The 27,641-nt window shown below is 38.8% G+C and overlaps 2 protein-coding genes across 4 annotated transcripts; one reads left to right on the top strand and one right to left on the bottom strand.

Moving 5' to 3' along the window:
• Positions 1-191: 191 nt before the first annotated feature.
• Positions 192-3,938, bottom strand: LOC133008845 (cytosolic 5'-nucleotidase 1B). 2 transcript variants are annotated; one of them, XM_061076187.1, is made up of 6 exons: positions 3,722-3,938; positions 2,900-3,010; positions 2,401-2,536; positions 2,177-2,299; positions 1,288-1,418; positions 192-1,186 (listed from the first exon to the last, which is right to left on the bottom strand). In XM_061076187.1, exons 1-6 carry the CDS (start codon positions 3,755-3,757, stop codon positions 941-943), a joined length of 783 nt encoding a protein of 260 aa, XP_060932170.1. In that variant the 5' UTR covers positions 3,758-3,938; the 3' UTR covers positions 192-940. The 2 variants fall into 2 exon arrangements, with proteins under 2 accessions (XP_060932170.1, XP_060932169.1); XM_061076186.1 differs by having other exon boundaries at positions 2,900-3,013; positions 3,722-3,936.
• Positions 3,939-5,069: 1,131 nt separating this feature from the next.
• Positions 5,070-26,860, top strand: LOC133008727 (GRAM domain-containing protein 4-like). Of its 2 annotated transcripts, XM_061076002.1 has the most exons (20): positions 5,070-5,269; positions 8,105-8,218; positions 9,548-9,791; positions 10,356-10,461; positions 11,046-11,166; positions 11,294-11,361; positions 13,321-13,453; positions 13,651-13,676; positions 14,184-14,275; positions 15,442-15,533; positions 15,975-16,023; positions 16,254-16,325; positions 16,775-16,818; positions 16,927-17,036; positions 17,749-17,903; positions 19,468-19,615; positions 20,221-20,314; positions 21,164-21,254; positions 21,774-21,842; positions 23,940-26,860. In XM_061076002.1, exons 3-20 carry the CDS (start codon positions 9,606-9,608, stop codon positions 24,045-24,047), a joined length of 1,764 nt encoding a protein of 587 aa, XP_060931985.1. In that variant the 5' UTR covers positions 5,070-5,269; positions 8,105-8,218; positions 9,548-9,605; the 3' UTR covers positions 24,048-26,860. The 2 variants fall into 2 exon arrangements, with proteins under 2 accessions (XP_060931985.1, XP_060931986.1); XM_061076003.1 differs by lacking the exon at positions 8,105-8,218.
• The last annotated feature ends 781 nt before the right edge of the window (positions 26,861-27,641 follow it).

Below are 27,641 nucleotides of genomic sequence, written 5' to 3'. Positions count from 1 at the left end.
TCACAGCAACACAAACAAACCAAGCACAATTTTTTTCTGTAGCCTGCAAACGTCCCGTCTGTCCCTTTCAGAAACAAATGACCGAAACCTGTAACAACAGTTAACACATCTACATCTCTTTGCCTGAGAGGAGCCTGTCATGGAGATTTGACCGTGGGAGACTTCTGAAATAAAGAAATTAGATAATCATATTATTCTAATTATACTTTATTCCTTGCAAGGAAGGTCAACCAATCATACAGTTGCAGGCTTGTGCTTTTTATGTAGATGCAGTGAAGAGATGGGCGTGTGAGTGTGTGTTAATGTATGAGAATGATGTGTGTTGTGTGTGTACCTATTTGAACTGTGAATAGTAAAATCCCAGGAGATAAGACACAAACACATGCTGAAGGCCTCCTGGTCAAGCCAAAACCCAGACACAGGCTGAAGGCTTCTTTGAGCTCTTGGTGGTGGGAGACGAGCATAGTCTCAGATTTGTGGCTCTGATTTCCTCTTGGCTGTTACACAAGCAGAATTAGTATGCTTAAGCAGAGATACTATATAGTGTGGTATAATGGTCAAATATTCCATTAAAATCCTCACACAGGAAGTCAAAATCAAAAAATCTACTCTACGATTTGCTTACAGCATCCAACAATCCCACAATGATCTTCTTGACATTCAGTGGGATTCTCGAAAATGAAACAGAACTCTGAATTAGTCAGATTGCTGAATTAAAGCCATCATTTCAACAGGGACAAAAGTACAAAGTTTCCAATATAGTGACAAGCAATAAAGAGCAATACGTATTTTTATACCTAAGCATAGACCAGTAACATAACACTCTTATTCACAACCACTGAGGTTGAAAGAGACAAAATGGTCCCGACTGAGGATTTGGCATTTGGTCTTTAAGACACAATAAAGGAAGACACAAGTCATGAGACAGCTAATGATGGAATCACTCCTCCAGGTCACTGAGGCCGTTGCTGAGCAGGAAGTGAGGTCGGATTAGGGACAGAATGGGGCCCCTAGGTGCCCCGGCCAGGCAGTAAGCCTCATCCACGCTAACGCCATGGGACCGCAATGTGAGCAGGGCGGCGGAGCAGCTTTCCCTGCCTCCACGTGCCGTCATCAGGACCATGCTGAGAGGGCTGTCGAACATGCCGAACCGCTGCCGCATCTCACCCAGCTGAGCCGAGAAACTCTGCAGAGGAAGAAAGTAAATGATCCTTTAATTAAAAAAAACTCCCCAGCAACATTTACAAAAATAAAGATGAAGTTTTAGAAGGATGTTGCCACAAGCACCTGGGTGGCCTGTTGGCTCACTGGCATTGGGCTGATGCTGGAACGGATGACGGCGTCTCCGCAGAACAAAACTCTGAGCTGCTCTGATGGGCAGGAGGCCAAGTTCTGGTCCAGCAGTGCCGAGAGAACACCTGGAAAAATGACAAGGAGGATGATTCACAAATCTGAGCTTTCAGGGTAAAATTACGTATGTGGCTTCAGGTCACTGTCAACTTTACCTTTAACAACTGAAACATAAATCACTTTATCTTTGAGTCCAAGTGACAACTGATCAAGAGGTGAAGGAATTCCCTCAAGACAGTCTTGAGATGTCACATTCATGAGGCAAAAAAAGTGACGCTTTGACCACTGAAATCTGATGAATTTATCAGTGAGTCCAAGTGAAAGTTTGTACTAAATGTGAAGTCATGCCCTCAAGTTTATCTTATGATATCGAGTACAAGAAAAACATGAAGATACTTTGTGAGGCCACTGTGACCTTGACCTCCAGCTACCAAAATTAAGTGAGTTAATCCTTGAGTCCAAGTGACTGTTGAGCCAAAAAATGTGCTTTGTAATGTCAACATGACCTTGACCTTTGACCACAATATCTAATAAGTTCATCCTTGAGTCCCAGTGAATATATAACACTAACCCTAAAACATAATGCCTCCGGCCACTGGCTATTGCTGGCTTGGAGGCATAAAAATGCCGGAAACCTGTTTTATTTTCCAAAAAATAAAGCTGTTATCCACTGATTAAGTGTTTTATATCCTGTCATCTTTTACCAAATACAATTGTAAGGCTCTTTGATCTGACAGCTGTTGTGATTAGTGGAGAGAACTCCAGAGAAAATAGCAGAGCTTCACATCAGCCATAATAAATTACATAAAACACTAAATCTACTGACCATTCTGTGATGCCTGTGACGCCTCGTTTCTGTCTGTTGACAGGAAGAGCCGCACGTTATTTGTCAGCAAACTCTCATTGAAATCCTCTGCGCCGGAAAAACAAAACTTGCTGACTTCAAGACCTGTAACAGAGCAACAATGAAGTCAATGTAATTGAAAAGATTCAAAACGGATCAGGTTCAGGCTGTAATCTGTCGGCTGATGACTGTTCAAGTTAAATCACCATAATGTCTTGTGCTGCTGATGATGCGGGAGCTCTGCTGCTGCTGCTCCCCGTCAGTGGTGACCAGGATGACATCAAACAGCAGCGACTCAGCAGGATTCTCCTCCAGCAGACGAGCATTCACTCTCTGGAGCGCCTGAAGAGAAAAAGAGGAATAGTAGTTATTAATAAACCGGGTGCATTTATCTAAACAAATTTAGAGAAGCACAACAGGAAACAGTCATAAACTGTTCTGACATTTAATCAATTGCTTCAGTCATTTGACAAGAAAAAATCACGATCTGAGCCTTTCAACAAACAATGCGTTTCATTTTATCCCAATTGTGTCACAATTGAAGTACCTGGAGGTCTGATCGAACAAAACAAGAAATTAGAAATCATTAACTTCTGCTTTGTGAAAAGATGTTTGACATTTTTAAAATGTTTCAAAGATAAAGTGATGAATATATATTTTTTTAAATTGTTCGACACACACACGGTGTCAGTGTTGAACTCTGACCTGTAGCAGTGGGAACGCCGTGCCCTCTTTGTACACCTCATTGCCGTCTTCAGCCCCGGATTCAAACACTGCACAAGATGTGACTGCGACGACCACTGCACGATCAGCATCCTTCTGCAGACAAGACATCTGCATCTATACCACCTCAAGAACTCGTCACTCTCAAACCACATACCATTAGACTTGTACTTCTCCATGTTCATACACCAACAAGAAGGCTGGCTACAAAGCGGTCTGCTTAACACATAAACTTAACCAGGATAGTGCGATTTTTGCGGCATTCTTTTGGTGGTGTGCCTAAAAAAAAAATGGACCCATATAAACAGAATTTAAGAGAGTTAAAGTATTTGCATCAAGATATAAGGAAAATACAAAATGTTAAATGACCCAACGAGGAAACAGTATGTCATTAGATGATAAATTATCAATGCATTCATGTGTACGTCCCTTAAATGTTGCAGCTGGTAACGGTGGAGTTGTAAATTACTCCGTTACCATCACTTAAATATATATTAACTTACCCTATAATAAATACATTCAATATGTTTGTTAAATTCTGAATTCTGAATTTAAAGTCTGCAAAGCAACGAAATGCAAATGAGTAAAAAGTACATTTGCTCCAAACGAGTTTAACCTGTTTTACACAAGTTTACGCTTTAAGATTTTCTTCCACTTTGATGGGACGTTTGTGATAAAGGTTTAAATCGTAGCTGGGAGTAAACGATTTACTTGATGTTCCCTCAGGAAATGGAGAAAGGCGTGAAGGTGGACGAGCAGCAGAGTAAAGAGTGGGATTGAGGTGTGTGGTGAACTCAGTCTCACCTGCTTCACGTCGGGGTTTAGGACCGTGGAGACCATGTCCGCCCCTCAGATGATGAAACCCTGCAGTCTAATATATTTTAGAACCATCAAATATACGACTAACCACTACAACTTCTGCCAACTACAACCTGCGCTGTCCCGTCAAACTTCCCCCAGAAACACACATCTGACGATTAAGGTTTCTTCTTCTTCTTCTTCTTCTTCTTCTTCTTCTTCTTCTTCTTCTTCTTCTTCTTCTTCTTCTTCTTCTTCTTCTTCTTCTTCTTCTTCTTCTTCTTCTTCTTCTTCTTCTTCTTCTTCTTCTTCTTCTTCTTCTTCTTCTTCTTCTTCTTCTTCTTCTTCTTCTTCTACTTCTACTTCTTCTTCTTCTTCTTCTTCTTCTTCTTCTTCTACTTCTACTTCTTCTTCTTCTTCTTCTTCTTCTTCTACTTCTACTTCTTCTTCTTCTTCTTCTTCTTCTTCTTCTTCTTCTTGTTTAATGGCGGGTGACACCTAACGTTAAGGTGCATTACCGCCACCTACTATGCTGGAGTGCGGGTCAGAGTGTTTGGTCTGCGGAAATCAGAGACTGTATATAAAAAGGCGGAAATACATTAGTAGAAACAAATAAATAATACAAATAATAAAACAAAAAATACGTATAGAACAAAAAATGTAATAGATCAATAAAAACCCAACCTTAACTTAAACGTAAATCGTCTTCATTAAACCAGTTTCTTTTAGAAACTCAAACAGTACTTTATATTTCCCTTCTCCAAGATTAAACTAATTATTCAGGTTCAACTCTTCCACCCCACATTTCCTCATGTAGTTTTTCTCTCTGTGTAATATATTTTTGGCAGTGACAGATGATATGCTCCACAGTTTCTTCCCCTAAGCCACATTCACACTGTCCTGATGGATGTTTCCCTATTAAGTGCATTGATTTATTTAGTCCTGTGTGTCCTATTCTCAGAATTGATATAACTGTTTGTTCTCTAGTGCTTTTTTTTGGCGTGTGTATTCAAGCGTCTGTCTCTCTAATTGTGGACAGACTAAAGAGTTATGTTCCACTGTATCCAGCTGATTACAACAGCCACATCTGCCTGTGTCATGGCTGTTCATTATCTTCAGGCTGCTGTTTAGACCTGTGTGACCAAACCTCATTCTTTATACCATCACCTCCTTGTTCTCTATTCACCTACTTTCTTTTGAATGGAAGTATCTGCCTTTGTTTCCTCTGCCCCATTATCACTGACGTCTCCTTTTCTCATTTAATTGTATTTGGGTTCCGCCTTTTGACGTTCGCTTTAAGAGCGCAGCGTGATGGCGTCACTTCCTGGTTCTGTGCTGCCGCTGGTCGCCCCGCCCTCAGCGGGGACATTAGTACCAGGCAGGGAAACAGGGTCTGGAGTTGAACCTACAACCCTCCTCCATGTCTGGAGCTATTGCCGGTGCAGAGGAGGGAGGACGGTCTGGAACGGGTCCGAGGGGAGAGTAGTACGGTCTGAAGCGGGTCTGACCCGGGTTGAAGAGAGGGAGGCAAAGTTTACTCCCGTTCGGTTCACGGTGAGACACTCCTCTGTCACCTCTTTTCCCTCCTGCCTTCCCTTTATTGCTTCATACACTGTCAATCTCAGTCTCTCCTAAAATGTCCACGTGTCCAATCGGGGTGTCACAGCCTCGCCGGGTGCCTACAAGGTCCTCTCTGAGGTCCGCAGGTAAAGACCAGCTGATTGGCTGTCAGCCGCCCAGATGGCTGCAGGCCTTGATAAATCTGAAGTATTAAATCCAGTTCCCTCACTGTGCAAAGAGTTGAAGACCTGGAAGTAAAGATACAACCAGTAGTCGTTCCTATTTATTTGTTGCACAGTACATTTCATGGCGTTGAACCACCTCCCCAGTTTCATTATATCCTCAATCAGTCAATCAGTAGCTACTGGACAGCTGAAACAATGATTTGATTAAATGATTTGATTAAATGATCAAATTGAAACTCAATCCTAGACAATTTGAACAACTAGTTAATCCCTAAAGGCAAGGGCATAGTCATGAAGTGGACATTGGGGGGGACCAAAATCTCACAACTCAACATTAGCATACGAGATTAATTTTTAAATATTTTGTTATTTAAAATAATGTTTAATACTGTTTAGTAAGTTTAATGTGTGCTTGGTAATATAAGCATGTTTTTGTTTTTATTAAGCTTTATATAATTTTTTTATATTTTTAAAAATACAATTTTATTTAAGTATCAAATTATTCATTCAATTAAATTAGCATGTATACATTAGACCTAAGACATAAGACAGCAAACACATAAGGGCCCACAATGTTTAATATTTTATTGTATTATTTTTTTAAATATTTGAAATATATGCATTTCTATAGATCTATGAGGGCAAGTACAGTTATTTTAGCAAAAGGTTTAGCAAATTGGTTTTCATTGATCCTACACTAACCTTATCTATCCTACATAAGGTTACTCAATCCAACTCAATCCGAGGTTCTTTAGAGATCACATCACACCTGTCATATTTACATTGTGTTTACATTGTCCCCCAGTTTGATCTTGGATTGATTTTGAAATTGTATGCATTACTTTAAATGCTGTCCATGACCTGGCCTCAGGCTGTATATCTTATCTCTTAATTTACTATTTACCTCTGTTCAGCTTGTGCCTTTAATTTACTCATGTTGCGACGCTGTTTTGATCTTTTTATTATTCATCTTACCATTATTATTGATGTTCTTCCTTCTGTATTTTAACTATTTCTTGTGTGCAGCACTTAATGTTGAAATATACTTTCTAAATGATATAATAATAATTATGTTTTAATAATCATTTCTATTATTATTTAAATATTATAGAGAAACCCAACAGTTCAAACAAGGAGCGAACATATGACAACTGTAGAGAGCTTCATTAACTGGAAAAAACGTTTAACAGAACCAGACTCAATATGAGCGGCCATCTGCCTGGACCGGTAGGGACAAGTAGAGAAAGATATTGGAGAGAGGAGAGGTCGGTGGAAAAGAGGGGAGAGAACAATCAGCCCCTTCCGGAGCTCCAGTTATTTAATGACAGAAGCAGGAAGCAGCTGGATAAAGCACAATGTTACAAATAAATACAGCTAACAAAAAGCTAAAAATAAGATCCTCAATGAAGAAACTCTCCTAAAGAACCGCCCAGAATATGGTGGCAGGAGGACACATCAGAGCTAATATTGTTTGACAAATTTTCTATGAATGACATTATTTTGACCAAAGCTGAGGGTGTGTGGGCCTCTGGGCGGTTACCCTCTTTGCCCTTTTGGTGAGCTGTACTTTCATTGTTAAGCAAGGTGAAACAACCAAATCTAATCAGTCATTACAGTGACCATCCTTAATGCAAACAGTGTTTCAGGTATTTGGCAAGAAGGTTGTCAGAGAGCTTGTCACAGGTCTGTTTGTCTCACTGTCTTATCGTCTCTATGATCCCAGATACTGCGGCTGTAGGTTTGTGCCTGTTATCCTGCTGCAGACTGACTGTGGCATTGATCGGATACCCCCTAACAGTGTTATGTGATCGGTGTTATGTGATCAATAAGAGGTTAATCAGGTCATGGTCAGTCGGCAGTCAGTGAACAGTTTGTAATTCTCTCTTTCAGCCATTTTGACCCAATCCGTCTATTAATACCAGTGTTATAGTCCTTCAGGCATGTTAACTCTCTGTCTCACATGTGCAGAGAGTATTGTAGTGTGTGCTGGTGAAGAATGAGATGATAATCATTACAAGCTGTCAGACCAGTCACTCTCTTTGTCCGGGTGCTGGCATAGCATGCAGGGTATTGTTTTTATAACTGGGGGTGTGGCGTGATTAACTTTGGGACATGATGAGTCAAGGTGAAAGATCAAGTTCAACACAAATGTGGCCCTTAAAACCCCCCCAAAACCAGATAAAAAATAATGCCAATAATATACCTGGACAGAAGCGTATATCGATCAGAAAACTATTTGTCTTCATATCTTGTCATGTGATAAGTGACGTTATGAGGAATAAACAAAGAAGTTGGATAATGACGTCATGCATAGTTAAAAAATGCATGTTATCCAGTTATCTCTAGGACTAGAATGCATTGTCTTATTGGGTTATATACAGCATGAGCATGCTATGCATCATCACCTGACGCATTTAATCCAAATTCCTTTATGTTCTGTTGAGCAGTTCAAACACAATCCTGGCTTCACTTAAACAAGCGAAAAAGTGTTAACGCAGTAACTGAATGTGGCATGTTGTTGTCCTAGAATTAAGAGAAAGTTCTTCGCTGGGTTCTATCGCTCCACTCAGTCAATCGCTCTGACTTGTTCAGACAGTGTTGAAGTCACATAAATACAAAATCTGTAATTTCTTTCCCTCATCAGATGCAGTAAGACCAGTCAGACTGCTCCGTGACCTCCTGAACACACCTTCTCCCTACTTCTTTCACAGTCTGCTGTCTTCACTGAGTCTGTTTAAGATCCGGGCTGTAGCTACAGGTGACGACATGTCCGCCTCCGTGTCAGGCTCTGACTGTACTGAATGTCCCTAAGAGTATTAAAAGTACAGCAGAATGGCTCATTGCACTGTGTTGTACAGGATTATGGCTGCAAAAGTGCCAAAAAGTGCAATACAATCCGCAGTGTACTTTTGTCTGATTATATATCAATGTACAAATAACACATGCATATAAAGTGATTGCGAAAACCAGCAACCTTTCCTAGAAATACAGAGTCAGTACATATTTTAGCCATGTTGTGAATCCTGCTGACTTTTCTGGTACATTAGCACTGTTTTACGTTTCATATTTGTTGTTAAGAGTAACATTTCTTCCCTTTACTTTCTTTGTACAGATTTAAAACAAAAGTTTGATCATTGCATATTAGTGAAAGGCATAAATACAATGCGATACATCTATATTGCTATCATCAAGTCATATTTCATTGTGTCCAATAATTATAATATAATTATTTGACCTGGTAAAATCATTTTTTTGATTCGTTGCTCTTAAAATGTCAAAAAAAATGACAAGTACCTGTGATAGAATAAACCCAAGATGCTGTATTTAAATTGCTTTTTTTCACCTAGAGTCCAGACTCTCAAAATGTATAGTTTACTGTCACAAAAGGAATAAAAAGGGGATAAAACCCAGAGTCCAGGTTTTTTCACTATCCCTGAGAGGCTGTGGTTCTCAGGTCCTTGTTTCAGTATGGGAATATCAGGAGATAGGACAATAACAAGCAGATGTTCCACCTTGAACAAACACTATGATGACTTTAACTATTTGTATCAGTGGGCTTAGTGATGTTGATTCTCCTTGGACAAACAAAACCTTGAATTACATACATTGTGTTTAAAGAATAATCTCTGTTTGGGCAAAGTCTCTATAGTGGATACATTAAAATTTTTAACTTGGACATTCAAATAAAATGGCAGATATATTGCACAGAAATGAGGTGTCCTTTTAAACATAGCCTTTAGATAATAGGCCAAATTTGAGTTTTCTACTCACAAACACAAGTGTTTCTGTTTGTGTAACTGAAGCCATGAGCTGCTCCATGAGGCAAAAACCATTTGCATTCTAACACCAGCATGTAAACGTGATTATATTGACCATGCTAACATTAATAACAACATAAAATATATCACATTAAATATCTCTGTACCACAACTGTATCTCAATCATGGCAATCCATCCCAACGTTTTACAGTTCACATCAAAGTGATGAACCAGCAAATTCCAGAACACATGTCAGTTATCTGTTAAAAAAAAATATATAACAATTTGTTTGTCTTTTTTCTTGTTCTCCTTGTCTTCACTCTTCCAGTTTCTGTAGTTTGGTCGTCAGTCATGTTCAGGTAGAGGCTAGTTCCACGGCGCTCAACATGCTGAAGCGTCTCGACAAGATCCGGTTCCGGGGCCAGAGACGGGAGGACTTCCTGGATCTGGCGGATTCGCCCAACACATCTGACACAGAATGCACTGAGGAGGTCATGATGAAACCTCGCCTCTCTTCCAGAGACTCTGAGGAGCTGAGGGAAGTGGAGGGAGAGTCGCAGAGTGACCCTCAGGTAGAAATATCTTCATCACTTGATCTGTGATGCAAAACCTATAAGACATACACATACGTTCTTTCTAATCCTAATGAAGAAGATACAGGGTTATTTTTTACATTCAAAACAACAGCATTTTGATGTTGTAGATGCTGGTCAGACAGAGGATGAGTTAATAACTAGGCAAAAATTAAAACTGAAAAATTAAGTGCTTAGAGGATGTTTGTGCTTAGTTTCAAGGGTATTCTCATTAGCTCTGGTAGAACTTTAATTATCATTTTGAATATAAGGAGCAAGAGCCTTCAGAATAAATAAGAGATCTTTATAATTTTTATTTTTTATAAACAAATTCAGGACAAAATAATCAGAAAAATTTGTGTCTAGTGTTGAGATCTATAATGTCAACAAGTTGTTATCTGGTTAAGTAAACATGGTAATGTAGAGAGAATATTTTGTAGGACCTAGGATTTAAGTCGGTGGCACCCCACACAACCAAAGCCATCATCCTCTCTTGTAACTGATTGTTGTAAGCTATTATATTTTGTCTGGTCATTATTCCAAATGTCTTTGTTTATCATTCAGGCCGGTCCAGGATCCTTTTCTGCAGCTCTCCAAGATGACCCCAGGACAGATTTGAATGAGGTCAAAGGGCACCTAGAAATTGCCTTGTTGGAAAAACATTTCTTACGTGAGTTCTCTGAACAGCGTGTGAGGTTTCTCTCTGTACTCATAAAGATATCTTTATCGTTTCAGACTAGGACCGTTACAGAATGAATACAATGACTTCACATATAGTGGGTCTCAGACTTTTGTATCCAAAACATACTTTACCGAACCCTTATCCTCTTCAGAAAACACACCAAAGCCCCATTCAGAGAAGAGGAAAGAGGTTACTTGTTCTTCGTTGTAACAAAAATCTTTTCTACACAACAACAACAAAGTTATACAAAAAAAAAAAAAACTTACCAAATCATCTATGTTACCATTAACAAACTCAGTGGAAGGAAGACTGAAAGCAGTAGGAGAAGCTAAACAGTTAGAATTTTTTCACAGACGTAGCGTTGCCCTGCTGTAACAGTGTGAGGCTCATGATTGACAATTAAAAAAGGATCATATTGGATGAAAAATATCAGAGAATGTTCTACATGTCCCACAATTCTAGATTGATAAATCTAGATTGTGAAAAAAAACGACAGTTAGAGAAAATTGTTTAAAAGTCTTTCATCAGCATTAACTCATAACTCTTATCACATGACCATCCACTTGTTTCAGACGAGGAGCTGAGGAAATTTAAGGAGGAGTCCAACGTAGATTCGTTGAGACTGGAACTGGAGAAGGAGCGCAGCAGGCGGATGGAGTTGGAGCAGAAGATCAATGACGTCCTTAAATCCAGGTGATTACTAAAAACCATATGATAATAATAAACTTTATTTTATAAGTTGTGTGGAGATGGACGTGGTAGTTTTCTTTCCTCCTGTTCTAACTGATGGATTGTCTCCATCTGTGTGAAAACTTCACAGACCTGACGACTCGCCTTGTCTGACACCTAAAGCCCCGCCCCCTCCTCCACCGTCAGGCAGCGGCACAGGTGAGCTGCACTAACTTCCTCTCTGTTAACTACCAGGTCTTCCTCCCAGTACATCTCGGCTTTATGCTCAAGAGGAAATCAGTAGGTGCTGGTCCATCTCCTCGGTACTTCTCCTCGGTACTTAACATACTGTACACTCCCCGGCTGCTTTATTAGGTATATCAGTACAGTCTAATGCAGTGCACTTCAACATCTCTTCCATAAAGACTTCCTTTACAAAAAACATATTGTATAGTTAAATGTTCTGAGGTACTTATGCTGTTTATTACTGAGTACAGAGTTAGTGGTAGTGTTTTACTGGGCTGTTTCTAATATTCTTCCCTCAAATGTTTCTAAATGTGGTAGATAACACATAAAGGCTCCAGTATGCTACTACATATCCGTTTCTCGGAGAGGGGTCCACAGGGGGCGAAGAGTGTTTTTGATTTTTACTAATCCGACCACTGTACGTCGAAAAAAATTCACCGCCAAACCCATAGGTGGCGCAAAGGAAGACGAGCTCAGAGAAGCCTACCCCATTTGGGAAGAAGAAGTCCACGTGTCTCTGTTTACCTCTGTTAGCTTGCCTCCCACACACTGAACCATGGCAACTAACAGAACTAAATAAAGTGACACACAGCAGGTCAAAATGCTGATGTAATCGTTTCTTAGCGCAGCGGTTCTCCGGTCTTGTTTCCGAACTGTGTTGCTGATTCCACAGCTTGAATCTGCTTGAGGCTACATGTAGCTAGAAGCTACACGGAGCTAGCTCCCCCCCAGCTTCCACACACAGTCAGCAGGGACTCCCGACACTAACTAATACTATCCAGTGTTTGCTTCTAACCTGACGGTATTATAGAAACAGTGTCATGATAGAAGTGGAATTAAAGTCATGACGGCGGGTTTTTGCACTGTTACCACCGCAGTTAGCATGGTGGCTAGCCCGCTAGCCTAGCCCGCTAGCGCCGTTTTGAAAGCTCGTTATAACCGTATGTGACCGTGCACACATGCCGTCAGTGCTCTAACGAGCCACCGTCAGCCGGACAACTCCGCTGGCTTAACAAACACGTCACATTAATCGTAGAATCATAGTTGTGTTCTTGTTTGTTGCTACAAGTAAACAGGAAGTTTGAGGTCCGGTAATACGGAAATTACGTCATACGGAAATGATGTCGTTCGGGGACCAATCACAGCCAAGAGCTGTCCGTGGGGTCTCCGAAATAAACACGGACAGTTAGAAAAATCAGAGGTGTACGAAAAGCTCTCCGAGGCGCTCGGAGAGGGCGTTTCACGACGGGTAGGGCGGTCTTATCTGTCCGTAATAGAAAAAACGGAGAGGCATAAATTGGCCTTAAGAAATACCTCTCGATATTATTCAGTCCAGTTCAAAGCCACTCCAAAAAGAAACATTGACAGTGCAATTTAGGGCTGTGCTAAAAAAAAAAATAGACTGCAGTTTTGAAAACGAAATTTCCACTTTGGTCCAGTGCAAAATAAAGCCGTGAGGTGGCAGCGTAGGCAAAAACAGCACAGGTCTCAACTCAAAACAAACATGGAAGGAAACGTGAAAACTGTATCCGGGGATCTTGGAAAGAGATACGTGAGCGACAGATCCTTATCTGTGCATCCCCTTTTTTTTAATGATTATTTAATTATAATTTGGTTTATCTTTATTAAAGAACCGATATTTCCTGACGACATTCGTACAGTAAATAGAAGTGCACTTAAAGTCAAGTAAAAACAGAATATTATGGCTATTTTAAGTTTAAAAGTTAAGGAATATTCTTATTGCATTTATTAATAACTCTGGTTTTAGAAAGATAATTATTTCATTTTACTTTTAAGATCTTTGTTGGTCAGAATTATAAGTTGTTGTAGTAAATTCTGTGCAGGACTCAAAAGCAACTTGTATCTTGATGCGTATCGTATTTTTTGCAACAACCTCTATGTATAAAACTGTTTTTCTTTTGCTCTCCTCAGACAAACAGAAGGATACTATGTCCAATAGTTTCCTGAAATGGCTCTATGACCGTTTTGGGGTTTATGTAGAAGAGTTCCGTTTCCAGCCGGAGGAGACAACAGTGGAGACAGATGAGCCGCTGAGTGCCAAGAGGTGAGGGGGGAAATCTGTCTGCTTTCAGTACAAAGTCTTGTCATCTCACTGCAGAGCTTGGATGCCCAGGAGCTTCACTATATAAGTAACGGCAGATACACATTTTAGTAATGCAGACACACTAACTGTATGTCTTTATTGTGTTAAGAGCTGTATTTATCTTGAATCAAGATAATTTACATGTTTAAACTCCACAGGTTGACTGAAAACATGAGACGTCTCAGTGAGTATTACTTCAATTGTTTCGTCACTATTTTCCTCCAGATCTGTGTTCATTGGCTTTTAATTCATTTTTAATCAACTAAATCCATCCCTCTTTAATCAGAGAAATCTAATTTAAAAGGAGAAATTTAACAAGCCGAATTAAGTATAAACTAGAATGCCGCTCACTTAAGTGCATACTTCCAACAAGGCCCAACAGGTGAAAACAGATTTCAGTTCTCTTGATCTAGTTTTTATTCGGAAGACCTGATAAAACTTGTAAACACAACAGTTGCAGCGAAAACCTGAATAAAGCATCAATGTGGTCCAGATGTGTAGCCAAAGTGGCTTTTTGACCTTAGGCCTAATCTGATGGGGTCCACATGAGGGTGACTGATTTAACAAATGGATTCAATGTCCCACAAATCTGTAAAGAACAGTCTTTTCATTTGTCACAAGGCAGAGTATTACTTGTCATGACAAATTCTCAGCCTGTGATTGGTCAGTTTTCCTGCTGTATTGTTTCCAGAACGGGGATTTAAACCAGTGACCAACTTCAAGAGGAACCTTACCGCCTTATCCAGCTGGTACTCCATCTACACGTCAGCCATCGCCTTCATTGTGAGTCCACACCATATCCAGTCTATGGTCCACACTCACTCAGAGCTCAGACTGACTCTAAGCAGTCAGTGTCCCTCTCAATGCTTTGTAATGAGCTGGGATGAAGACACTAACACAAATTTTGATGTTTCTTTGTTGATCTGTACACACAATGTGGCAATAACATACAGAAACAATAAAACATAGATTTTTATTATTGTTTATACATTAAACAAGATTTTATTAAAAGGAGGAAACTGCAGGGTAAGAGTGCAATTTGTTTAATGTAACCTCAACAAATTTATTTACAGCTTTCATTTGATAAATAAGTATTTTGTCACCCATATTTTGTCTTATCAACAAATTTGTGCATATCAATTATATATTTAATGAAAAGTAGGAATGGGAACCTTTTGCACTTTTTATTTTTATTCCTCCATGATAGCTTTCACTTGGACTCCAGGATGAGAAACGATTACATTTTGATCAAAAGTCACTCTGATTTACTGACAAATGTCCAATAAGATATAATGGTACATTGATGACATAGACAATAGGTCAAAGGTCAATTGCACTGTGACATTATTGTCTGCAGCATCACTGGTTGAAGCGGGTATAAAACCATGAAGACATAATTCAAGATGGTTATGGTTGGTTACGGTTAGCTTATTTTTTAACTTTTTCACATCAACTCTATTTATGTACTGCTTGTAAAAACTGGAGTATACACATATTTAGTAATAAATAAGGAACCCAAGGTTAGTGTTAGTTTATTTTTCATCAATTTCTTATAGGTGTCCATAAGTGGAGGCTCCTGTAAAAACTGATAATCAATGATTATTCATTCAAACATTTAATATAAAATATGCCATCATATGAAAAGTAGTAAGTGTTGACTAATGTTATACATTCATAAGCACTTGAAATGGCCACAGATCTGCTTACAACAAGATTATAGTGTGTTACAAGCCTTTATTTTATTACTGCTTATTATTACTAGATAGAAGAGTTATTGTAAAGGTTTTAATGATATAATGGATATTTTGCTAAAGGTGCTATATCTTATCTCACGTTGTCAAAAGACTGAAACAATCTGTGTTTTTGTTCACTTCTTCTTATTAACTATTTAAACACACACAGTCTCAATAATTCACTTTTGTGTGTGTGTGCGTTGTGTGTAAATGTAGGTCTACATGTATGCAGCGTGGCATGGCTGGGCCATCCCCATGTTCCTGTTCCTCGCCATCCTCCGGCTGTCCTTAAATTACCTCATTGCCAGGTCAGTGAAAGCACCGCCCACTCTCTGTCAGCTTATCACACAGCCAGGAAAAGAAACAGAATCCTTTTTTCAGGGGAAAGTTTTGATACACTGAATGCATCTTAGTTTTAGTTTGAGTTTAGTTTCTACTATAAAGTACACTAGGTCATTCATATCTGCAAAATGTCAAGAATTACACAAAGTCCAAGACTTGGGTCCACTGTGGTTCCAATCACAGAACCATTAGACCAGCTGACATCCAGTTGAGGAGCATTTTCATTCGGAGTTGTGATATGCCGGCCTGTTTATTATAATCATATATAGTACATGTCAGTGATCATAAAACACATGAAGCCTTTCCTCTGATTAGTTTGGATATAAATCTGGACTGGAAGTTCTGGAACATACATGTGTAGTGATTGTGAAATAAACTCATTTATATCCATGATGCGCTGCTTTTAGAGGCTGGAGGATCCAGTGGAGCATCGTACCTGAAGTCTCAGAGCAAGTGGTGAGCAACCTCTCTCTTGACCATATAAATCTTATTTTACCTTCTGCATCAGCCTTTAAACTAGAGTAATTAATGTTTGATGATGAGAAATTGAAGATGGTCATTTTGATTGACATGTACTAGATTGTGTTTTTATATGAAGTGTGTTTAGGATGGTGCCTAGTTGATGTCAGGGGATTTTCAGGTGTCAGTATGTGATGTAACAGCTCCGTCTCCACTTTGTTTTCCAGGATCCTCCTAAAGAAGACCTGACTGTGTCTGAGAAGTTCACGCTGGTTCTGGATGTTGCTCAGAAAGCACAGGTGAACCTCTTCATCACCACAGACACCTCCCGCCACCTATTTTACATCCCAAAACCAAAGTTGTGACAGTAAACTGCAATTAAATGATTGACCACCAGAGAAAGTTGAAATTGCGACAGTAAATACCTGAAGCAATGAAATTCAGGGTGAAACGAGGGGAAATCAACAGGAGGAACTTGCAGTTGGTGAGAAAGATAAATAGTTGTTGTGAATACTATTGTTGGTTTGTAAGAAACCTCTAAATAATAAATTCAATTTAAAAAAAAAAGCTGGACAGAATTAATTGTTTACGCCTTCTGATTAGACTGAATAGTGAATAGTCATTAGAAATGTATCACATGTTCTGAAAGGGAGCACACACATACTTTCACAAACACTGTAAAAACAGGAGAGAGTTGGGCACATGTTTAGACACGAAACCAACATTTCTTTTTGTTTGATCTACATAGAATCTGTTTGGGAGGATGGCCAACATTCTGGAGAAAATAAAGAAGTGAGTTTTCTGTACATCTGTTGTTCTAAGTCTGACGGAATTGTGGTCCATACACAGATATTGAATAATTCTGTGTGTGTGTGTGTGTGTGTGTGTGTGTGTGTTCAGTTTGTTCATGTGGGTGCAGCCAGAGTTAACTCAGAAGCTGTATGTTGGTCTATGGGTGGCCTTCGTCTCCTCCTGCCTGCTGCCATACAAACTGCTGGGATTCATCATAGGTACATTTTATATATAAACTGTAAATATATATATATATATTTATATGCACTGTATTTTTGTTTTAAAAACGAGGGAGATTGATAAAGGGTTCCTGGGCAAAGTGGAAATTGTTAATTCATGTTTATACAACCTTCTGCATTCAATTCTACATGAAGTATTGATTTAATGGTTTGATGGTTTTATTCTGGTGCTGTTGAATTGAACTAAAAAGTTGCATCATTTTGATTCGACAGAAATATTTAGTAAAAGTAATTGTTATCATTAATCACTACAAATATTTTAATAAACATACCTTATCTTTCTAAAGGAGGTCGGATGAGTTTAATGCAAAAAAGTTGTTGAAAATTACATTAAAAAGTCTGGTACACATCCACAGGTGACACATGCACATATCATGCCACTGACAAACGACCAAAATGAAGTGAACCCTTACTTTGATTTCTAACATATATAACAACATATATAAAATAGGTCTTGTTTTTTTCGACATTTTATTGTGGTTACTTATTATACCTATTGGGTCAGAAAGAGTAAGAAATAACTAGGATGATACAGTTCCGATATATTCTGATCATATTTACACACCCAGTTGTCCTAGAGAAATATTATCTTACCACTGGAATCACGTGTATCTCCACATATCAGATACAAGTGCAGAGTCCAATTCAGCACTGTCTGATGAGTCATCTCCCTCTTCCTTCCCCTTGTCAGCCGTGTATGCAGGTATAAAGTTCTTCATCATCGACTTCATCTTAAAGAGCTCCCCCAAGCTGAGGAAGCGTTTCGACACCCCCTACATAATCTGGACCAACTTGCCCACCGACCTGCAGCTGAAGGAGCGCAGCAGCACCACCCTGAACAGACGGGTCAGTCCAAACACGCAGCCCACAGAGCACTGCACTGCTCTGGAGTCAGTTAGTGTGTGGCTCCCTTTATCACTGAGTCACATGAAGTGAGGGTGCAATATGTGCACCAATGTTTACAAAATCAGAATAATACTTACAGTTACATCTAAAAAAAATAGTAATGAACTTGAAATTAAATACTTGTTTCAAACGTGCAGAAATACCAGAGGAAAACAGATAAGTTCATTCATCGTGTTCTTATGTCTCCCCATCACCTCTTTCAGAACATACAATGTGTAGGAGACTGATTCAATCAACTTGGCGTCAAACATGTAGATATTAATATGAAAAATGCAAAAAATCATGATTTATATCATCAAGAGATTTCATGTTTTAGCGTGAGCCACCGCACAAAACAGGCAAATCAAGTGCCGGCCATCAATATCAACTAACTAATAACCAATCAAGATGTTTGCTTCACTCAGGATTAATCTCAGCAGCTTTTCAACAGAGGTTCTGCACTGGACTTATATCATAGTCTTTTAACACAGTAGCCATCCAGTATATATATATATATATATATTTATTTATTTTTACCAATTTTTTCCTCAATAAATCATCTAGACTAGAATTTGAATTTAAAATAACAAGCTGACATGTTTTAGTTTCATATGAATCTCTTAAGACTTATTTTTAAAATGAAAATCCTGAAGAACCCTCGAGACGTGCAGCGGAAACACACTCAGTTACTATAAACGACAAACTGTGCTGTACAGTATAAATCCTCAACCAGTGAACACTTTCTCACTGGTCCCAGTCTCTACTCTCTAGTCTGATTTCAATTGTCTGAGTTGTTGTTTTTCTCTCTCAGCTGTCTGAGTGTGAACAGGTAGGCTCCTGTTGTGTTTGTATGTGTGTGCGTTGTGTACAGTCACAATCAGTAGTGTTCACGTAGAGCCATCAGATAATCAATGAAACTGATCAGCTGATCAATAGTGGAAGTGATAGTGTGTTTGTTTGGTGAAATTTCATAGTAGAGTGAGAAGTCCCAACAAACGTCCTGATCTCATTTGTGTTCCCCTTTACACTTTAATGACCCCGTGAATTTTCCTCTAGCTAGCGCCACCCTCAGGACAAATGTAACCTGGCTTTTCAGGTTTTATGCAAATGTAGTGATGTACCTCTGCTGAGGCCTGATGCCAACGTTAAGGTAAGATAGGACACTGTAAATAAAGATATGTCTTCTTCTTTGATGGATTTTTTTAAAGCCGATGATTCCAGAGTGTTTAAAGAAATCAAAACGCTATGATGTCCATTTTTTGCACACAACACAAACAAGAAGTGTGATGAATTAAATGTGTTTTCATGAGGAGCTTCGACCTCTTACAGTACATACATACATTTACAGATGATAAAAATACTGTTGAAGGGTGACACTGTATTTTCTGCATTTCTTCTTTGCAAGCAAGCAGCTTCAGTGTCTACCTGCAGTGATGCTTAACATGTTGTCAACCCCTCCCCCATTCATAGGCTGCTGATTTACTAATCCAAACACCCCCCCTCCTCCTCCCATCCACCTGTACAGGTCACTGCTGCAGGGGGTCGAGGTAGCCTCTGTGCTGCAGCCCCATCTGGTGTGAGCAGAGACGAGGACGGAGGACGATACTACAGCACCAAGAGAGGAGCTTTCCACGATGTCTTCAACCTGCCGGAGAGTGAGCGCCCCCTGACAAGTGAGGAATGAACTGCAGGAGGGGGGGTGGTTCAGACGTAAAGATTTGAAACAAGGAGTGACATATTTTTTTACCTGAATTTGCCTTATTTTTTATTTGACATCTTAAGATGTCATTTATTACATTATGCAAGTCCAGAGATATACTTTCTATGAGGAAGAAAAATAACAAATAAGAACAGCAGTCCATCGTGTGACAATAACATCAGTCTTCACTTAAGTACCATCTTGAATCCTCAGAGCTGCTCTGTGGTCACTATTCTCAGATAAAACACAAAGAGACCTAAAGTTTACAAATTATGTAAAATAAATAATATTTAGATATTGCTTAAAAACAAAGTTACAAATACAGAGTCTAAACTCCTGGAATAACTCATTTATATACAATATGTAAAGTAAATGTCAACTGGGCTTCTACAAGTAAAAAGCAAGTTATTTGTATTTGAGAATTAGTTCATGTATGAGTCGTCCTTAAGGACTCCCCAGCTTCAACAAAATTGGTTGTTCATGTCAAATTATCAACATTTTGAATCTGGCTAAACCCGTGATTAATGCGTGAAAAACGGTTCCCAGGTGTGTTTTAATCACTGTGTTGTTGTTTTTAAGCTTGTGAGAATGGCTGGCGCTGCTGCCTCATCAACAGAGACAAGAAGACGCCGACAGACTACATCCGCAACGGTGTCCTCTACGTCACTGAGAAGTAAGCTCTCCACTTAGTGTCAGTTTTATAGATAGAGCTGCACAATGTGAACAACAAGGAGACTGAACCAGAACGTCACAGAAACATCTGACACAGGTGATCAGTGAGAGTTCAGGGAGATTGAAAATATCGGATTTGAATCTGTTTTTTTCTGGTTTCGAAGAGCCAAACATCAGCTCACATTGGTAGAAGCAATATCTGATGTTGTCAATATGCTGCTTATTAGAGCAGAGCAAATATCTAAAAAGATATGTTCTGGATGATAAATGGTGGAGGAGACTTTTTTATAACTTAGCAGGACTCAGGGCTAACTGTGGCACTCAGTTTTCAACGCTAGCTAACCTGGTAACATTTCATTCAGTCTGTGTTGTGTATTCATTTGGTTTGTATCTACAGATAAAAACAGTGTGACAATTCTGTATCACAATTAAAGTAAACAAAATTATGACGGTTATCAGTATCATTGAGGTATTTTCTTAAAATGTGCTGTAAATGTTAAAAAAGTACTGATACACAAACAATGGTAAGTTTTATATTGACATGATACATATTATTAATAAAATTATGATCATTCCTTATCGAAGGTCGACAACCCAGAATGTCAGTCTGGAAAAAATATCAGGGCAATTGGGCAACATTAGATGTTAGTTATCTCTGGCCATAGCTAACAAATGCTAAGAGTTCTCCTGCTGTTACAGCCCACACCTGCCTACATCGTTCTGCCATGTTGTTATATGTTATATTTTCAAATGTTTCAGCAGCGTTCCCAGGGTCTTATAGTCTGTATCAGTTTCCGTCTCTGAATGTCTATGTGAACAGGGATTAAGTGAGTCTCCTCTGTCTCCTCAGTCATCTGTGTTTCGAGAGCTCCAGCTCCAGGTCTGGATCAACCAAGAAGAACAAAGTCATCAAACTGCTCGACATTAAAGAACTCCAGAAGGTAAGCCAGGTCTCTGTCTGCTGTAACGCTGCTTTAGACAAAATACATATGTGTATATACAGTGTATATACTCCATTTGACATGCCTCTGTTCATGGTTATTTATTCACCATAAGGTACGATAGAGACCTCAAGTCAGACTCGGGTCTAATCCTCTGCTCTACAAACTACTAACTGGTATAACTGAAAATATTTATTGTGAGAAATTGAAACCTTCAAAGTTTAAACCAAGTTACACAACAACAGAGTGCAGAAAAAGACTAAAGCTTCCGTTAAAATGTATCAGTTATACAAGATAAAACTCTCTTTCACTCATTTGTCACTCAAGTCATTTTTTTCCAACTTCCTGGTTTTAATCTCTGCTGTTGAGAAACTCAGACAATGTTCCGTCTTCTTTGTCCTGATGTTATTAAATTACATTACATGTCATTGTTTCTAAGATTAGTTTGGCACAATACCTGTGACGGTGTACAAATAAAATTATTATTAATAATTCAAATTTGTCTTCTGTCCCTCACAGTACAAAGTTTTGTCAGTGCTGCCTGGATCTGGGATGGGCATCTCCATAGCAACACCATCCACCCAAAAGGTAAGAGCTCAGTGTGAGGAGCCTTGTTAGGGGAGTGGGGATTCTGGACCTATCTGTGGTAGAAAAGTAGCAGTGGTACAGCATACACTATTACAATTCAAGTATAATTCCTTAAACCTCCAATAATTTACTTTTTTATGTTGCTGTGAACAATCATCACCTCTATAAGAACTTGCATATTCACATGTTCAGCGGTCAGAGAGACGTATAATGTTTCTGTCCACCTGATGAATGTTAAATCCAATATAAGGAGATTATTGTGTGTTTTTGTGCAGCTTTGGCTCCATTTTTCTGTCCTAACCCAGTCAAGCCCAAGAGAAAAATAATCGAGCCTGACAGCTGTTCTGTTTTTTGTAACATGAGTTAATATAAAGCTGCACTGATTTTATATTACCCTGCCCCTGGCATGCATGGTTATTGCGTAATCTCCCCAGCTACAGACATGTGAGGTTTAAAAATCTACTCAGCCTACATGACCAACCCGATCAAACTTTATTTAAAGTTTTTCTTCAAACTTAGCTTGGCTGGCTGGGACCCTTATATCAATAATCTATTGAATGTGTGTGTGTATATTGTGTGAGTTCCCCCGAATTGTAGGAAATTATATTTATATATATATGGACACCTCAGGAAGAAAGTTGTAAACCATTTTTACAACGTGTCTGAGTCAAACATTTATGTCAGGTAGCTTGCTGTAGGCAGGGAAAAAACAAAACAAACAAACTCTGAGCACTCAGAGCAAACTCTGCCTATTTTACTCTGTAGCCAGTGGCCAGCATAGCACCAACACAGGGGCGACGGAAAGCAATGTGCTGAACGCCCTGCAAATCACCTTCTATCTGTAAGGGGCTTTTAGTCTGCTCTGAATAATCAGGAGCTGTATTTACTAAAGGCTCCTATATACTTCTACCTAATCCGTTTCTCGGAGAGGGCTCGACGGGGGCGAAGAGTCTTTTTGATATTTACTTCTCCGACCACTGTACGTAGGAAAAAATTCACCGCCAAACCCATAGGTGGTGCAACGGAAGACGAGCTCAGAGAAGCCTACCCCAATTTTCGGAAGAAGAAGTCCACTTAAGTTTATATTTCTCTGTCAGCCTGCCTCCCACACACTGAACCATGGCAACTAACAGAACTAAATAAAGTGACACCCAGCGGGTCAAAATGCTGATGTTATCGTTTCTTAGCGCAGCGGTTCCCCGGTCTTGTTTCCGAACTGTGTTGCTGATTCCACAGCTTGAATCTGCTTGAGGCTACAAGGAGCTAGCTAGCTTCCTCCCAGCTTCCACACACAGTCAGCAGGGACTCCCGGCACTAACTGCTACCCAGTGTTTGCTTCTAACTTGACGGTATTATAGAAACAGTGTCATGATAGAAGTGGAATTAAAGTCGTGACGGCGGGTTCTTGCACTGTTACCACCGCAGTTAGCATAATTGCTAGCCCGCTAGCCTAGCCTGCTAGCGCCGTTTTGAAAGCTCGTTATAACCGTCTGTGACCGTGCACACATGCCGTCAGTGCTCTAACGAGCCACGTCAGCCGGACAACTCCGCTGGCTTAACACACACGTCTAATTAATCGTAGAATCGTAGTTGTGTATGTGTTTATGTGAATCAGGAAGTTACAGGTCCGGAAATGACGTCGAACAGAAATGACGTCGTACGGAAATGACGTCATACGGAAATGATGTCGTTCACGGACCAATCACAGCCAAGAGCTGTCCGTGGGCTCTCCGACACAACACAGAGAAGTTAGAGGTGAAAAATCAGAGGTGTACGAAAAGCTGTCCGAAGTGCTCGGAGAGGGCGTTTCACGACGGATAGGCCGGTCTTATCTATCCGTTTTACATCATACGCTCAAGCATAAATTGGCCTTAAGAGAGAAAATGACTCTCTTTCCCTCAGACTCTTTATATTCACTTAAAAGCTTTGACACTCTAAAGGAAAGGGGAAAACATGAACTTCAAAGTTGCATAGCATGTGGAAATGTTGAAGTACAGGTACACTGCTTGAGTTAATATGAAAGCATATACCCTGACTGCATCGGGAAAGGCTTCCTCTTGAGTCTGAGACAGAAACATTCCCTCTGTTCTGTTGCAGCCGATGGTGTTTGGTGCGATGATGCACAGAGACGAAGCCTTCGACGCCATCTCCACTCAGCACATCAAGATCATGTCCGTGTCTACAGCCACCAGCCCAGAGACGTAGTAACACCTTCACAAGATGGCTGCCTTCACACAAACACTGGATCTGTGACACTTTTTCCACCAGGGACGTACGTAAACAGCTATTGACTCCAGTTTGAGTTGCTGGTCTGATTTCTTTACGGTCAGCATCACCATCAGTCATCAAGCTGAACAAGTCAGTGTCTTTACAATAGTGATTGATAGGAAATTAGGTATTTCCAATTTACATTTTACATTACAGATTTCATGTCAGATTGATTAGGATTACAAATCACTACTGTCAAACAATTATACATAAAGTTCCCACAAAAGACATCATGATATGTCTAATTGTAAATCAAAAGTATAAGGTGAAATTCAAATAAAGTGCGAAAACATATATAGGCTTGTTAAAGAACATGGGGGAGGGTGGGGGTTACCTGTACTATAATCAGAGCACTAGTAACTTGTTATTTTCTGTTGCATGCACTTTTTTGTCAATTACTGTTAAAATATTCCCAATGAAATGCCGCCCTTTCTATTTCAAATAATCCCTCAGTAACTTGGTATCGCTTTTAATCAAAAAATATCTGCAGGGAAACTGTTTTGTTCACACTGTAAAATCAATGGTTTACAATCTAAGCGAAGTTCTGCATTTGGATTTTTTCTGATGAAGCAGTTGGTTTCATCTCCAGCCCATCAGTCATCTGTGTCATGTCATTTCATTTTATTTCCACCCTGGTGTACTGCACTGGAAAGCTGCACATACATGATGGGCCTTATGAAAGAAATAAGGCACGTACTAGTGATTTTAGAGAATTTTTGGCTTTTCATGATTAGCGTTTACTCTTCGATTCGTACAAATATGCCAAGTGGGTAAGAGCCTTGGTACGACCCACGAACAGCCTTTCTTCACAGTGGAAAACAGGCTTATAGTAGTTAAAATCGAGCTTAGTGATGCAAACACTTGAGCAAACGTGTGATAAGAACTATTTAAAATGACAGAACCTATGTTTGAGGAGAATTTATTTAATGTGTATTTATATTTTTTTTGGGGGCCATGTTCCATCTGCTAACATGGAGAAGGCTGGGTTTATGACCTTTACGACCTTTATCTCCAATTTGTCGCGTCGTCCATCTTTATATACGGTCTATGGTCTTCCCTTGACCAGCCTGTATATTAGTCACAATTTCTAATTGTTTTAGGGAATCTGGCTTCCAACATTCTAATTTAATAAATAAGAATTTTAGTATAAAAATATAAATGTGTCTGCATGAGGCCCATTGTGTTTGTGCTGATATTTTTACTGAGAAGAAAATCCACAGCAATGATACTGAAATCATTACTGAAATGATAACTGTCAATTTACTGAACAGAGCTTATTGGAAAATATGTCTAAACCTCATTTAATTTCATCATTTGTGTCTTCAGGGAATGAAATGATTGTTGTACTTTACAGCAGCCTTCTAATCACTTATTATTACAGTGTGTTTTTGTGTGGTGGTTGGAGACAGGTACTCTATGTAACGTAAATGTTTTACAACTAATTCTAACATTTAATGTAAACGAGAGAATTAACCTCAGCTTTTATGTTTTTTGTTTTAGCTTAAAGTTTATATGTTGGGATCAGATACAACCAAGTTTTATCCAATAAGCTGAGAGGCTTTAGTACCGTGAAAAATTTAACTTGTATATGTATACCTTACTAGTTGTTTAAGCATTGCTAATCGGCTAAGAGCTTAACAATTTCAAACAATGTAAATATCTGGAATGCAAGTTTTTACTGATCACAGCACTTGACTTTTGGCTTTAACTTCCATCATAACCTGATGCTGATCGACATTTCTTCTGTGCTGTTAAGCTCCTGTTTCAAAAGTAGCTTTTTTTCACCATCAACCTAATTGGCTAAAGCTAAACAAGCTAAAGCAACACAATCATGTTCTCACCTTTCTGCACTAACTGAAAAATCCTGTTTTTTGCAGATTAATGAAATGTTTCCTAATATGTTAAAGTGCAAGAACATTTTAAAATGTCACTGTCCTTGCCGATCACTGCCGATCTAACTGTGGTTTTCTGTCCCTTGGAAGAACAAAATGTGCGAACTGTCATTGTGAAATTGACTTCATTTCAATTATTGTACTGACAATCATATTCGTTATCGATTCATGTGTGCCAATTATTTTTTCAGTCAAGTAATTGCTTGGTCCACAAAACATTAGAAACATTGCATTGGTTTTGGGATCTGAAAAATTGCTCAATTGATGATCTGGAAACTGTGTTTGAGAAAAGATAAATACCAATTTGCCATTATTGATATTCTGTCAATTGAATTATCAATTCTTCTGCTAGAAATAGAATATTTTGGCAAAAAAAAAAGATTTATTCAAAATCAAGGAGCTTTTTTAGTACAAAATAAAAATAGCCAAGATACATTTTTTTCTCATAAAGGAAGCAGTTTCATATATAAACGTTTCAATAGTAAAAAAAAGTTTTTATACATAGTCTCACTCTGGCAGTTTTTGGTGTGATCAGGGCGAAGCTCTTTCATTGCCAAGTATTTTTCTATCTTGAAAATGTTTTCCCAGTCTTCCTTTTTGCAATATGTTAACCGTGTTGCTTCATTTAATCTGTCTCCACTATCTTACCAATAACTCTTTTATCTTATTCAAGTTGTGTGTAGTTTTGTTTTTCCTTCAGTTTAGGTTAATTATGTCAATCTGTTGAGATGTAAGGGTTTTATAAAGTGCTTTTATTGTACAAATAGCTGTAAAGTTTTTAAATGAAACGATATTTGTTATTAAAATGTGATGTACATTTCTTTTCTAATTTAAGTAAAATCAAACTCTAAACACTGACACTGTCAAATTATGTTTTTGTGAAGTACCTGCTTCAGCCTTTTGGTGTCACCCTCTGGAAGTGGTTCTTTCTTAAGTATAGTATTCTGATGATTATTCAGTATTACCTTTTGTATTTATAATTTTGCTCAGGATCAAACACAGCAGTTATTAACAACTCAACACAATCATGAAATTCAAACCACATTTCTCATTAGTTTATTTTTTTAAATTATTACTACACAATGTTTCGGGCTAAACATAAACACTTATTTACATTAGTTTTGTGTTCTTTAAGTTCAAGATGTGTATTTGAGTGAGACCTCTGACAAACATTTTTGATAAGTGCTGTGGACTATGTACTTGTTTGTTTCTTTTTATAATGTTTAATAGTCTTCAGTATCAGCAGAAATTGTTTTATTGTCCTAGACAGTAAAAGCAGATCATATGTCTCTTTTTAAACACCTGCTGTTTGTATCTGAGAAGTTTTACTTCTTTACATGATGTATTCAATTATCAGCACTAAACAGCCTTCACAGCCAGAATCCCAGATTTCTCCGCAAGCATTTCCTTTTACAGCTTCCCACAATGTGAACAGGTAGCTCTGGTTAACATTGATTTCGACTGCTTCAAACTTCTCAAGTACATTTATATAGCATCTTTAGCAGGTTACATTACATTCGATCAATTGGTTAAGCATTTATACAAAAAATGAAGGCTGGATAATGTTCCATTTACTTTGAAACGTAAGACATAAAGTTAGAACTCTGAGACATTACTAAGCTTCTATATCTCTCCACAT

The sequence above is a fragment of the Limanda limanda genome, chromosome 8 (assembly GCF_963576545.1).
Source record: "Limanda limanda chromosome 8, fLimLim1.1, whole genome shotgun sequence".
In the NCBI taxonomy this organism is placed as follows: Eukaryota; Metazoa; Chordata; class Actinopteri; order Pleuronectiformes; family Pleuronectidae; genus Limanda; species Limanda limanda.
The sequence above is the reverse complement of the archived record's forward strand: the minus strand, read 5'-3'. Positions and strand labels throughout refer to the sequence as shown.